Genomic DNA, 14507 nt, shown 5'->3' with positions numbered 1-14507 from the left:
GCCAGGTTACGAGAGGGGAAGGATTTTATGGCACCCCTCTCGCCCAATCCGGAGATCGGTCTCTATTTAGGCATTTGCGAAAATATTTGTTTGCGATTCTGTTTGATTAATCAATTTTTAGCCAATTTGGGGCGGGAGAACAGTTAATCGGGGATTAAAACTGTAACAGTTTGCAATATGTGATAGATAGCATGGATGAACAGTTAGTATAGGATGAGAACAGACTGCTGTGGGAGTTTAAACAAACTGGGAGGCCCCTGTTTTGGAGTGACGTGCGTAGGAATAAACTAGTATGCACTGAACAAGTCCATGCATACTGTTTATTCCTGCGCGCACAACTTCAAGACACGCGCGCGCCGGTGAGCTCAAACCCACAGCCCTTATTCTCAAACCATCTGGGCTCTGGAAGGACCAGTGCACACCCAGGACAAACCACGCAGTTTATAGGCAGCATAATATACAGTTTAAAGGTTGTAAAGCCCTACGAATTAGTAAAACACCCCATAAACAGTGTGGGGACAAAATAATGACCTAAAATTAAGCTACCCATGCAAGGCCACTCACTGGTCAGAGGCATACTATCGCGCGATGGAGCCAGTCTGGCGCGCGATGGAGCCAGTCTGGCGCGCGATGGTGCGCCCTGGCGCGAACCAGTATTTGGTTTACACATTTCTGGGTTCCGGGACAGGTCCAGAATGATCCCAGGGGTACTCCAAAATAGAAGACATGCAAATTGAACTACGGCTAGCAATTTCTAACAAAGGAAAGCAGTAAACTGGTTTTTAACATGCTTAACAGTGATCTATATACAAAATAAAGCATGAAATAGTAGGACACCAATCCCCACGCGGTCCATCGCATGCAGCACCGGAGTGTCGCGCGAGAGAGTGGGACCATCGCGCGCTGGTTCCTACCATGACGGTTTTTGAAACCTTGCCAGCTTTAGGACCAGAACTGGTATTGATTACCAGCCTTGGCCTTACCAGCCCCCCTCAGGGATCAGAACAGAAAACAGAACAAAGGTAAGCTATACCTTCGGTTTTGAGTTTGAAAGGTGTTTGAACTTTGATGTTTGAAGGCTTGATTGAGGAGTTTGAGTGGTAGAAGCAAAGAACAAGCTTTGTTCTTGGATGGTTGAAGTGTGAAAATGGAGGATTGTGAGTTTGGAAGAAAAGCACTAGAGCTTGTGCTTAGCCTTTCAATTTTTTGAACCCTTTGAATGAAAGACCCATGGGGGTATAAATAGAGAGAGGGGGTGAATCTGGTTGGAAATAGAGGAGTTCAGGCAGTCCACGAGGTCTGGCTGAAGTTGCATCGGTGGCCAACTGTCTTCCTCAGGAAAAGTTGGTGGTAGGTTGGACCGTCGCGCGGCAGAGTGAGTCTGGCGCGCGATGGTGCGCCCTGGCGCTCTGTCGCGCGATGCAGTGAGTCTGGCGCGCGACGGTGCGCCCAGGCGCGGGATGGTTGTGCCCTGGCGCGCATCAGTAGGGTTTTTGGTTTTTGAAGGGGCCTAGGCTAGGTTAGGTTCAAGGGTTATGCAAACACTCAAAACTCAAACACACTATCATTCCCAGGGTGTTCTTGATCCATTTCATCATCGGGGAATTAAAAACCGTAAGTAAACTAATCTGGAAGCCCAGATTGGGTTGTCTACAATATTATAACTGCCCGGGATCAGAGGAGTTCGGTCTAACGTTTGTCTCTAAGCTTCACCTATTGCCCCCAAACAGTGGCAAATAAATAAAGCTGGGGAGCAAGTGTAGGGAGGTATTCCCGAACAGATACATTTAGTTGCTGAACACGTGGTGTATAAGAGCACGTGAAAGTTTGGACAGGACTTACTACCGGGCAGTGAGCTGAACGGCGATAAGGGCCAATAACATGAGGAGTCATTGGACCAGGAAGTCTGTTCGGCATGTTTAAAAGACAAGAGAAGTAATTTGTCATAAAGAGACCTATGACATGTGAGGCCACTGGTCCAGATGGAATGTTCGGCTACGAGAGAGCAGAACAAGGAAAGAGCTCTAATCAAGAATAGGAGCAGAGGGAATACTCTGAAAGATTCCAGAATAGTCATGTCCTGTAAGGGATAAGATCCCAAGAATATAGGATCTGGGAAAGATACCCAATGAGAATGGGATGTTTGGCCAGTAATGGAAAAGGATCCTAAAATGACTCTTTTCTAAATAAACTAATAAGGGAAACGAGAATTCTTGATATCCTGGGTTTCCTATACGAGTTGGGAATCCTATGGCAACAGGGATGCTTGGGCATCAAGCATACGCAAATCTATAAATATGAGGTAAACCTAGAGGAAAAAGGTACGCAATATGTTGCATTCTTATATTCTCCTACTGATAATTAGGGTTTATTGACTAGTATGTAATACTAACTTTAGCATCGGAGGGCCTTTGCCACGAGAGGCAGAGGTGCGCTCACCCCTTGTCTGTTTTGGAGATTAGGATTCCGACGACGAATTAGGATTCCGGTGAAAAGGCACGAATAAGCCGTTGCAATCCAAGGTGATCCGAAGCATCAATTGTTTTCATCCCCCTACAAACATGCCTTTATAATAACCCATGGCGCCAGTTGAACTTGAGATGATTTTAACAAGACTAAAGTATCCTTTTGAAATGAGATTAAAAACGAAACCAACTGAAAGAGTTAACCAAACGAAGTTACTGAAGCAAATTGGCTAAACAACTGGATTCATCCATCGAGTCGTCATTCTGAGTGTAATGCTAGTGCAGTTGTCCGCCGCACTCGAAGAACCAACAGACACACTGGTGTCAGCACCAGAAAAACAGAACCATCGTTACCATCCAATTGAAACTGATGATATCAAAGAATACCTGAAAGCAGGTATTATCCATCCAAGCAAGGACATATTCATAACACTAAACACATGTTCTAAGACTTTCTAGATAATATCCAGGTCAATCAATGCTATCGTGGGAAGGTAATGTTGGCGATAAATCCTAAGAGCACAAGTTTCTCCTCCAAAAATTATAGGTCTTGAACACTAACTTAGATTACTAATGAAGTTCACTTTCAAGCTAAGGCACTGCTGCACTGTTAAATCATTAGAACGATTTGGCAAAGGGGAAAAAACTGCTAGCAAGCAAATTCTTTCCTCTTCTTTCATTTTGGTAAGTTATCACCCCGCGTTGTGTCATCTCGTATTTGTTTCATGATTTTCTAAACAAAGACCCGATCATGTTTAGCTTTTCGTGTTATCGCGTCATGTCGTATTCGTGTCCTGTGTTAGAAATGGTCGACCGTAACCCGCTAATTTCGTGTCGGATTTCATGTCGGGTCCCGTGTTAGAAATAGAACGTTGTTGGATTTTCAATGTAAATAAATATGTTTAATTAATACAAAGCTTTACACACAAAAAAGTTACATTATTGTCACTGCTGAACTTAAATTCTAGAGCCGCCCCTAATCTTCCTCACATGATTTCATGAAGAATTATTTAATCCAATTCAAAAGCTTAATGCTTTGTTCTCTTTGCAACTTAAAAAGAATTTTTCAAAAAATTTTCCCTCAATTCTCCCTACTTTCAAATGATCATCACTCATAGTATCTTACTGATTTTTGAGTTTTAACATGGGAATTAATTTTGACATTTCCCAATTGATAACCACACTTTCAAAGGAGAGTCTTTAAAAGTGCGATTATCAATTTGGAGAGTGTCAAAATCAATCCCCTCTAACATTTAACAATTGAAGTTAATATGGTGGGATGGGGGGAATCCATTGCTCATAAAGTTGTATTCCACTACGGTAGTGGAGTACAAGTTTTCATAAAAATAGAATTTCCTAGCTAATTGCTTGGTTTTACCTATTTGACCTACATATTTCCCTAAATGACTTTTTAACTCCAAAAATGCTAAGGATACATACATTTGTACACATATCTTGCATATACATTTTTATGAGACCCACCTCGGATCCCACCAATATGATCAGAACCGCTCATATTTCTAAAATAATGTTTTAAGAGTTTGTGTAAAAAATCAATTCGATAGGATATCGGTAAGAGCTTTTTCAGAAATCGCAGTGCGAATCAGATTGTTTCACCTTATGATTTTTGAAAAAGCCTTTACCGATATCCTATCGAGTTAATTTTTTACAGGAACTCTTAAAAAATTATTTTAAAAATAATGAGCAGTTCGGATCATATTGATGGGATCCGAAATAGACCCCATAAAAATATATGTATAAGATATGTGCAAAAATATATGTGCAAGTAGCATGACTGTTTTAAGTCCGTATGATAAAATAAGCCCCACTTCTTAACGGCATGTCGGATTTTATATCTATATTTAATTTCCCACGCGCTTCAGCGATCCGTGGACTCACTCACAACATCATCCGGTCAAAATAGAAACTTCTTCAAACAAGAGACTATTTTAATAGCGTCACACCAGATTCCCCTATAAAAAAAAGAAAAATCCCTTAAACGACCACATCATCCTCACCGTCCGTGCCCATCATTATACCGTCACCATTACGATCTAGTTCGATTTTAACGGCCACGACCCACCCATCCACACAGTCACAATATTAAAAGCGTCACACCAGATTCCCCCATTGAACTTTCTCAGTTCCCTCCCCCGCCCGCTGGTACCCTCACTTTGACCATGCACAGGGAAAATTTTTCAGTGCCAAGCTGGTAACATGTGGTATCCGCTCAAGCATCCGAGTCGTCCATTTTATTTTTGAACGGTTCAGATTTGGAGAGATAAAAAGAGAGAGAAAGTGTTGGGGTTAGAGGAGAGAGATGGTTTCAATCTCAACCGTCCAAAAATGTATCCGACAGCTTGGATACGCCGAATGAATATCACGTAAAATATACCCGCTCGGAGCTGAAAAATATAGAGCCATACGTATAGAGAGAGAGATAGAGAGCGCGCGCATCGATTCTGAAAGCAAAAAAAAAAATCTTAGCCGCCACCTCTAACTAACTCTTCTATATAAGCCTCTCTCCAACACCTCCTTCAAAAAATATCCGACTCCGGTTTCTCATTTTCAATAAGTGTGACGGAGAGAAACCAAGATTGCATTTCGAAACCGAAATTCAAGAAACGAATATTGCGATTGTACAGATTCTGAGTTGCCGAATCTGAATTGAGTGGACATGGCTACGCCGTTCGTAGCGGACGATCTGGCTCGGACGACGAGCAGCGCACGGAGCTGGAAGTCGGGGAGCATAAGGGAGGTGTGGCAGGGGCCGCCGGACGTGTTCCAGAGGAACAGCACGCGGCGGCAGGAGGTGGACGAGGAGGAGGAGCTGAGATGGGCGGCGATAGAGAGGCTGCCGACGTACGACAGGGTGAGGAAGGGGATGCTGCAGCAGGTGATGAGTAACGGGAGGGTCGTCAGGCAAGAGATGGACATGACCAACCTTGGCACGCAGGATAAGAAGCAGTTGATGGAGAGTGTTCTCAAGGTTGTCGAGGATGATAATGAGAGGTTCCTCCAGAGGCTCCGCGCTCGAACCAACAGGTACATTCATTTCTCCCTCTCAGACGATTTAGTTCGAGGTTTTGCTAAATCATCGTTCTTAGGCTTTTCTCCGACTTTAATTGTGTCTTCTGATTAGACAGTGAGATTGGTTCTCAAATTAGTCGGGTCCAATGGATCAGATTGAGGATAAGATGTAACGGGTTTTTGACTTTCCGATACCGTTGCCCCCGATATACTGGTGACACGGGAAATCGTAGGCTCATCGACCTATTCCCGTTACGTGCCGGGCTGGTCGGTGGTTCCTATTGGGGATGGTGTTATGCAGTGGTGTGCGCAACACCATACTGCGCATCGGATCTCATCTCGGCAATGAACGGCTCTTGATCATTGGTTGTTGAGATGAGATCTGCGCCATCGGATGCACGATCTGACGGCTTAAAAGTGCGGAGCACGGTACTGTACACCTCGCTACCCAGCACCAACCCGAAGTCCGGTTCAGTTCACAGCCCGATACTAGACCATTATGGACTATTCAGGGACTTCTAAATTATTTTTTTTCAGAAATGAGTTTTAAAAATTCACGATCACTACAGTTTATTCTTATTATATTTTGTTCGATAATCATGATATCGTTACTTGTCCTGATATTGTTATTTAAAACCTTGGACCAAATACCGAGTTTAGGAAAAATGATTTTGTTCTGAATGATCCTTTTGTAGCTGAGAAAATTGAGGAGAAGTTAATCCATGTTGGATTGTTTGGTTGCCTTGGAGGTTTGGCATTGCCCAGAAAAATGAAAAGAAAAAAGATGTGATGGAAACTGAATTTGTTTTCGGTAGCGTTATTTTTGTTTTTCGTGGTTTTGAAAATGAAATCAATGGAGTGTTGGTAGAATTTGCATATCTTTTCTTTTTTGAGAAAAAAAGAAATTAGCATTGCACGAAACGGAAGATATAGGTTTGTTGATCTTGCGTTGTTCTGATAACAAATTCTCAAACCAGTTTTCAGTAAAAGTTAGCTTTGTTTGTGTTTGTCGAGAAATGAAAGTAAAATACTTACAACATAAAAAATGCTACTACTACCAAGTATAATTTTATTTTCCCGAAAATGAGAATTACTTTGACTGCTTAAGCAGAGAGTTGTAGAGGGTTCTGACTAGAGGAGTTTTTCTTTTTTTCTTTGTTCATTAATCTGTGACCAAACAACCCTTATTTTCTTTTCTTCTTGGGGATATATTGATTCTTGGTTTAATGGTAACAGGGTTGGAATTGAAGTTCCAAAGATTGAAATAAGGTTCCAGAATTTCTCGATCGAGGGAGATGCATATGTAGGGACCAGAGCACTTCCAACTCTTCTCAATTCTACCCTGAATGCAATTGAGGTAATTTCTTCTCTTTTTCCACTTATTGTCCAGAATTAGACTTTGTGTATCTTTAGCAGACACTTGGCCAATAGCTTCAATTCGGGTAAATAAACCCATGTCGTTTCTACTACAACAACAATTATAGTACGCATGTAACCCAAGTCATAGGAATCACAGAGTACATATACAATTTTGTGAATGATGTTGAAGATTTACTTATTTGCTATTTGCTATCAAAGCTTCCTTGTGTACCCTGATATCTGATGATCCCTGTTATGGTGATTTGGAATGTGAGTAGGGAATTATTGGAATGATTGGGCTTTCTCCATCTAAGAAAAGGGTTGTCAAGATACTCCGGGACGTGAATGGAATCGTAAGACCATCAAGGTAGGTTCACAAAATCCTCTATGTTTAACTAGTTACATACGGAATTACCATTTCGTTATTGGATACTAGCCAATGCTTAGTTTTTGTTGCTAAACTTAAGCTTCTTGTTTTCAAGTAGCTTTAGACTTCGTATACAAAATCACTCGCTTTTCGTTTTAAGCAGCCTTCATTCATTGAACTAACGACAACATTTTGTCAGGATGACACTGCTTCTGGGACCTCCTGGTGCAGGAAAGACAACATTGCTAAAGGCACTTGCCGGGAAATCTGATGAAAATTTAAGGGTTTGTTATTCTCTCCCACTTTTTCCATGGTTGTTTCCATCAATTCCATGTATGAACTTTTCCTGATATATTTGAATTCCGCACAGATAGCTGGAAAAGTCACCTACTGTGGCAAAGAGTTTAAGGAATTCGTTCCTCAGAGAACCAGTGCTTACATCAGCCAGCATGATCTTCACTACGGTGAGATTACTGTTCGCGAAGCACTGGATTTTTCTGGACGTTGTTTGGGAGTTGGAACGAGGTACGAGATGCTTTTGGAGTTGTCAAGAAGAGAGAAAGAAGCAGGCATTAAACCGGACCCTGAGATTGATGCCTTCATGAAAGCCACAGCCATGGCTGGCCAGGAAACCAGTTTGATTACTGATTATGTTCTCAAGGTCTGTTAGTTCTTCAATAATCGCATATCAGATTTGATTTTTTTTTTTTTCTAATTAAGAAGCTTAATGCCTTCTTGTTCTGAAACAGATACTTGGATTGGATATTTGTGCTGATATTATGGTGGGCGATGACATGCGAAGGGGGATTTCCGGTGGACAAAAGAAGCGTGTCACTACTGGTATGTGTAACCTAAATATACTAGTCTGGGTTGTGTTACAGAAAGGACATGCTATGTTAATCCCATGAACCCAAAAGGTTCCCAGAAAAACTGATTTTTATTTGGTATCAAGAAATAAATCGTGATCTCTTGTGGTTAGGTCAAAAGACTCAAACCCATCCTTTTGTGTAGTTCAATTCGAAACTTTAATTATGAGGTTATAACTAGAAAGATTTCTCTTAATTAATGGCATGAGCAAAACCATTCATAGAAAATTGATTGTTCTGTGGTTTAGGTCAAACTCATCCTTCTATGTATTCCAATTCTTAAGTGTTTTTCTATATGAGTTTTTAAATGGCATTGGTGGTTTTCTCTATTTTAATCCCAAAAACATTAAAAAAAAAAATAAAATGATTGTTCTGTCATTTGTGTATGTCAACTTGCATCATGCTGCTACTTGTTTGGTAAACTCATCCTTATACGTATCTTGATTCCAACTTTACTTATGACGACATAACTGGAACTCTTCTTCCTGGAATGCAGGAGAAATGTTGGTAGGACCAGCAAAAGCATTTTTCATGGACGAAATATCCACGGGGCTAGATAGTTCTACCACTTTCCAGATAGTCAAGTACATTAGGCAAATGGTTCACATAATGGATGTAACCATGGTCATCGCTCTCTTGCAACCAGCCCCTGAAGCATTCGATCTCTTCGACGATGTAATCCTCCTTTCTGAAGGCCAAATTGTTTACCAAGGCCCTCGTGAGAATATTCTTGAGTTCTTTGAGTACATGGGATTCAAGTGCCCACAAAGAAAAGGAGTTGCAGATTTTCTCCAAGAGGTGACTTCCAAAAAGGACCAAGAACAATACTGGTTCAAAAAGAACCAACCTTATAGGTTCGTCTCAGTACCCGATTTTTCCAAGGCCTTCAACACTTTCCACGTGGGCCAACGGATTTCTGAAGATCTCAGAATTCCTTATGATAAGTCAAAAGCCCACCCGGCTGCACTTGTGACCGAAAGCTATGGAATCTCCAATCGTGAACTCTTTAGGGCATGCTTTTCGAGGGAGTGGCTTCTGATGAAGCGAAACTCCTTTATTTACATATTCAAAGTTGTTCAGTTAACAATCATGGCGATAATTGCATTGACTGTCTTCTTAAGAACGGAAATGAAGTATGGTAGAATTGAGGATGCTTCCAAATTCTGGGGGGCGCTGTTTTTCAGTATGATTAATGTGATGTTCAATGGGATGACTGAGCTTGCGATGACAGTTTTTAGGCTTCCTGTTTTCTTTAAGCACAGAGATAGCTTGTTCTATCCAGCTTGGGCTTTTGGGTTGCCCATTTGGCTCCTCCGGATTCCTGTTTCATTGATGGAAACTGGGATATGGATCATACTTACTTATTACACCATAGGGTTTGCACCATCTGCTAGTAGGTAAGTTCATAAAATAATCACTGAGAATGATCATTCAGAATTGGCTCAACAATTGCTGGACTCTAACATATCGTAAAATGATGTTCAGGTTCTTCAAACAATTCCTGGCTTTCTTTGGTGTACATCAAATGGCTCTCTCTCTCTTCCGATGCCTTGCTGCTGCTGGAAGAACTCCTGTTGTTGCAAATACAATGGGAATGTTCACTTTGCTATTGGTTTTTGTGCTTGGAGGCTTCATTGTGTCCAAAGGTTAGAAATACATCCCTTGTTTCACTCTTCAATTCTTCTTGTTAGTCTTCTTCCATTTTTATATATTCAGCACACTTGAAATAACCATGTTTTTCTTGGGCTGCAGATGACATTGAACCGTGGATGATATGGGGATATTGGATTTCTCCCATGATGTATGGACAAAATGCCGTCGCAATGAATGAATTTCTCGATGACAGATGGAGTGCCGTAAGTTCTTTGAATGGTTTAGGAAAGATTCTAACATTTTATTTATGGGATGCCATTATACAAACTAATATATTTTTATTTCTTTGTTCGAACAGCCCATCAATGGCACTTCCCAGCCTACAGTTGGAAAGACCCTTCTTGATGGCAGAGGACTCTTTGTGGAGGAATACATGTTCTGGGTTTGTATTGCAGCGCTTTTTGGGTTTTCCCTTCTTTTTAATGGTCTTTTCATCGCAGCACTTACATACCTAAGTCGTAAGTACATCTTTCTTGCTATTTAATTCCAATTTGTTTACCTTGTTGTTAAAGAATTCTTGTTCTGATTTTTTTGTTTGAACGTGTTCAATCTCAGCTTTGGGTGATTCTAAACTACTTTTAGAAGATGATCAAGATACTAATAATAGGCATCAACGAACATCAAATGGCGAAGGTTTGTTTCATTTCCTGCTGATTCTGTTTTCTTGCTTGAGGGCATGTACGTGATGTGTTAGGAGAACCGTGGCCAAATTCAATCTTTATCATTAAGGAAATACCACTGGAACATAAGGAAGGCATCTAATGGAAGGGAGGAGCCATAGTCGAGGAAATGGGTTATTAATAACAAGGAATCAAGTCCTACATTTCCGTGTCATTGGACATTTTAGTTTGTGTCACTTTTTTTTGCGTCGTCCGCTATCTTACAAATATGGACAGATGCAGAAATTTAGTATCCTCACTCACTGATGTTGCATGGATAAATACAGGTACCGATATGGCTGTAAGAAACGCTGGAGGAGACACCAGCTCAAGTCAAGTCGCAAGAGGAATGGTTTTGCCTTTCCAGCCCCTTTCACTTGCATTCAACCATGTGAACTACTATGTGGATATGCCAGCAGTAAGTCTCTCCAACTGAACTCTTTCTTTTTAAATGTGCTTATGTGCATCTGACAACACAAAAAGTATTCCCTGTACTTGCCCAAAAAAAAAAGTATTCCCTTGGAAAAGGAAATATTATGAATCTAATTAAATACTCATCTGATTGACAATTTTTTTTCTTTCGGTCATTTTATTTGTGTATGTGCATACCGAAACGATGTATACATTCTAAAGTGTTGGTTCCCCGTATCAGGAAATGAAGAGTCAGGGAGTTGACGATAACCGTTTGCAACTTTTACGGGATGTTAGTGGTGCTTTCAGACCGGGTATTTTGACAGCACTAGTTGGTGTCAGTGGTGCTGGGAAGACCACATTGATGGATGTCTTAGCAGGAAGAAAAACCGGGGGGTATATTGAAGGATCCATAAGCATTTCTGGTTTCCCAAAGAATCAAGAAACATTTGCCAGAGTCAGTGGTTATTGTGAACAAAATGACATTCATTCGCCATATGTTACCGTTTACGAGTCTCTGTTATACTCTGCATGGCTGCGTCTAGCTTCGGATGTGAATACGGAAAGACGAAAGGTACGAAACCGAAGTACTGTAGTCTGTGACATAACCTCTTTAGGTGTTACTACATACAATATAATCCCTTCGTCCCATTATGTTTGTCCATTTTTGGCAGAAGTGTCTTTTAATCAGATTAACAAATTCTATATTTTGTGGTCAATATTTTTTCTCCAAGCCAGATATCTTAATTTACTCGTAGATAAACTTTTTCAAATTATGTAAAAGAGTAAAGTAATGTACATTGTACATCGACTGCGTTTTGAGATGTCACGAATAGTAAAAAAATGGACGAATAAAGAGGGACGGAGAGTACTGGATTACGAGGATTTCACTAAATTCTCTTCTTTCTTATGGTAGATGTTTGTGGAGGAAGTCATGGATCTAGTCGAGCTTCACCCTCTACGACATGCTCTAGTTGGTCTTCCAGGAGTCAATGGTCTTTCAACTGAACAGAGGAAGAGGCTCACCATTGCTGTTGAGTTGGTGGCTAATCCATCCATCATTTTTATGGATGAGCCCACATCAGGCCTTGATGCGAGAGCTGCTGCAATTGTCATGCGTACTGTGAGGAACACAGTGGACACTGGCCGAACTGTTGTGTGCACCATTCATCAACCCAGCATAGACATTTTTGAAGCTTTCGATGAGGTATATGAAACTCAATTACAAATCTCCGGTATATGTTTCATTCGTCATCTATTTGAGCACTAAATCTGACATTGACTTTTTCTTCCTCACAGCTTCTGTTGATGAAGAGAGGAGGGCAAGTGATATATACTGGACCTCTTGGTCGCCAGTCTCACAAGCTTGTTGAATATTTTGAGGTCAGTTTTCGATTTACTAGAAGCTATGAGGGCATGAGATATTTTGGGATGGTCATTTTCTCAGTGATTTCCGTACATAATTTCTTGCTCATATCCAACAGTTAATTGTAACCCATGTAATCAACTACTAGGTAATGCCATGCAACTGAACCTTCTCTTGAATAATTTAACCCAATTTACAGTTGAACTCACCGGTCACTGCTATGTCTACCACCGTATATTCCTCAAGTTTATGAAGCAGGAGAAGAAAGATTAAATTGCAAGTTTCAAGTTTTATGACTTCTTTTTTTGTGAAAAGATGAGTCAAAGTTCTTGATAATAACCCACTTCTCTTGCAGGCTGTTCCAGGGGTTGCCAAGATTAAAGACGGTTACAATCCAGCTACATGGATGCTTGAGGTCACTGCTAATTCAATTGAGGCTCAACTCGATGTTGACTTTGCAGACATTTATGCCAATTCTGACCTCTATCGGTATGTTAAAACATTTTCAGAACAAGTTATCTCCAACATGTTTTGGAAGAACTTATAAGCTGATGAATTTCGACCCTTGTTTTTGGGGACTTCTTAGAAAAGAACCTGTTTTCAAGCGAGTACCAGAAAGATATTTCCAAATTCTCTAAAACCATTTTCAATAAAAATTAAAAACAATGTGATTCTGTTTTTCCAAAACAATTTTCTGATAAATTGGTAGAAAAGTTACCTTCTTCGCACACCATTTCTGCACTCTCTCTAAGCCCAAGTGTATGCTAATCCTCTTCATGATTTTGTTTTTCAGGAGGAATCAGGATCTTATCAAGGAGCTAAGCACTCCAGCACCAGATGCCAAGGACCTCTACTTCCCCAACCAATATTCCCAACCCTTCCTAACTCAATGCAAGGCTTGTTTCTGGAAGCAACACTGGTCATACTGGAGGAACTCACAGTACAATGCCATCCGGTTTTTCATGACTGCTGTCTTCGGTATACTCTTTGGTGTCATCTTTTGGAACAAAGGAAACAAAATGTGAGTCTACGATTTCTTCATTCTAAACTAATCAGAAGAAAACTATCCCCTGTATCTTTTCTCGTGGGACGATATAATGATTGACCTGAATGCTAACAACATGGTGATTTCATAATTTTTGGTTCACAGATCAGAACAACAAGATCTGCTTAACTTGCTTGGAGCTGTCTATGCTGCCATCCTTTTCCTTGGAGGCACCAATGCTTCTTCAGTCCAAACTGTTGTAGCAGTGGAGAGAACTGTCTTTTACCGTGAAAGGGCAGCAGGAATGTACTCAGAGTTGCCATACGCATTTGCTCAGGTAATGGATAGCAGGTTTTATTAAAATTCAAACACAGTTCTCTTCTTTGTGATTAGAAGAATATTTACGCGGAGTTTTTTGTTTTTTCAGGTGGCCATAGAAACTATTTATGTTTTCATTCAGACAATCATTTACGCTCTTCTTCTGTTCTCGATGATTGGGTTCGAATGGAAATTAGCCAAAGTCTTGTATTTCTACTATTTCATATTCATGTGCTTTACCTACTTCTCGATGTACGGGATGATGGTTGTCGCGCTGACTCCAAACCACCAAATTGCTTCTATTTGCATGTCCTTCTTCCTCAGTTTCTGGAACTTGTTCTCTGGTTTCCTTCTCCCTAGGCCGGTATGTATCTACTGAAATACTTGCTTTTCACTTTTGCACGCTTTTCACTTTCTATTCGTATTATTTGCGTATTCAAGATCTAAACATAGCCTCATAATCATGACATGTTATCAAAAATTTGCAGCTTATCCCTGTGTGGTGGAGGTGGTACTACTGGTGCTCTCCCGTCGCTTGGACAATCTATGGTATTTTCACTTCTCAAGTTGGAGACAAGGATACTCCACTTACTTTAGAAGGTGGGAATGTGACAACAGTCAAGATATTCCTTAAAGACAATATGGGTTTTGATGAAGACTTCCTCGTACCCGTATTGTTTGCCCATTTGGGTTGGGTGCTCGGATTCTTCTTAGTCTTCGCCTATGGCATCAAGTTCCTTAACTTCCAAAGGAGATAGACGATCAGAAAAGCTTCGTTTCACTCCGAATATCAGTAAAATGTCGAGATTCACACATCCTAAACAAGATGATCTACTTTATGCTGTACACAAGTTTAGTTAAGGAGATAGAGGAAGGAGAAAAAACAACAGCCCTCTCTGTTCTTTTTATTTTCTTCTCCCCTTTTTGTTTGTTTGGCGTGTGTTCTTTCTTTTAGCATATATTTGTAGCTATATATTATTTTTACACAATGTTTCTATAAAGTTCTCCGTTGTAACTTTGTTCAATTA

General features: G+C 40.6%; 1 protein-coding gene across 2 annotated transcripts in view; it reads left to right on the top strand.

Moving 5' to 3' along the window:
• Nucleotides 1–14345, top strand: part of LOC131314454 (pleiotropic drug resistance protein 2-like) — a 52076-nt gene extending 37731 nt beyond the window's left edge. The window contains exons 1-20 of one of the 2 annotated variants that reach the window (XM_058343088.1): nucleotides 4917–5510; nucleotides 6732–6852; nucleotides 7133–7221; nucleotides 7421–7505; nucleotides 7592–7882; nucleotides 7971–8061; nucleotides 8584–9484; nucleotides 9573–9733; nucleotides 9840–9943; nucleotides 10039–10198; nucleotides 10296–10373; nucleotides 10687–10817; nucleotides 11052–11384; nucleotides 11727–12017; nucleotides 12110–12193; nucleotides 12532–12665; nucleotides 12970–13197; nucleotides 13327–13498; nucleotides 13589–13843; nucleotides 13968–14345. In XM_058343088.1, coding sequence (XP_058199071.1) covers nucleotides 5143–5510; nucleotides 6732–6852; nucleotides 7133–7221; nucleotides 7421–7505; nucleotides 7592–7882; nucleotides 7971–8061; nucleotides 8584–9484; nucleotides 9573–9733; nucleotides 9840–9943; nucleotides 10039–10198; nucleotides 10296–10373; nucleotides 10687–10817; nucleotides 11052–11384; nucleotides 11727–12017; nucleotides 12110–12193; nucleotides 12532–12665; nucleotides 12970–13197; nucleotides 13327–13498; nucleotides 13589–13843; nucleotides 13968–14237 — 4347 coding nt within the window. In that variant the 5' untranslated portion in view covers nucleotides 4917–5142 and the 3' untranslated portion in view covers nucleotides 14238–14345. Of the gene's footprint in view, nucleotides 1–4916; nucleotides 5511–6731; nucleotides 6853–7132; nucleotides 7222–7420; nucleotides 7506–7591; nucleotides 7883–7970; nucleotides 8062–8583; nucleotides 9485–9572; nucleotides 9734–9839; nucleotides 9944–10038; nucleotides 10199–10295; nucleotides 10374–10686; nucleotides 10818–11051; nucleotides 11385–11726; nucleotides 12018–12109; nucleotides 12194–12531; nucleotides 12666–12969; nucleotides 13198–13326; nucleotides 13499–13588; nucleotides 13844–13967 lie in introns of those variants that run through there. The other variant, XM_058343089.1, reaches the window with a different exon arrangement.
• Nucleotides 14346–14507: the final 162 nt, after the last annotated feature.

Source organism: Rhododendron vialii, chromosome 13a, assembly GCF_030253575.1.
Source record: "Rhododendron vialii isolate Sample 1 chromosome 13a, ASM3025357v1".
Taxonomy (NCBI): domain Eukaryota; kingdom Viridiplantae; phylum Streptophyta; class Magnoliopsida; order Ericales; family Ericaceae; genus Rhododendron; species Rhododendron vialii.
The sequence above is the reverse complement of the archived record's forward strand: the minus strand, read 5'-3'. Positions and strand labels throughout refer to the sequence as shown.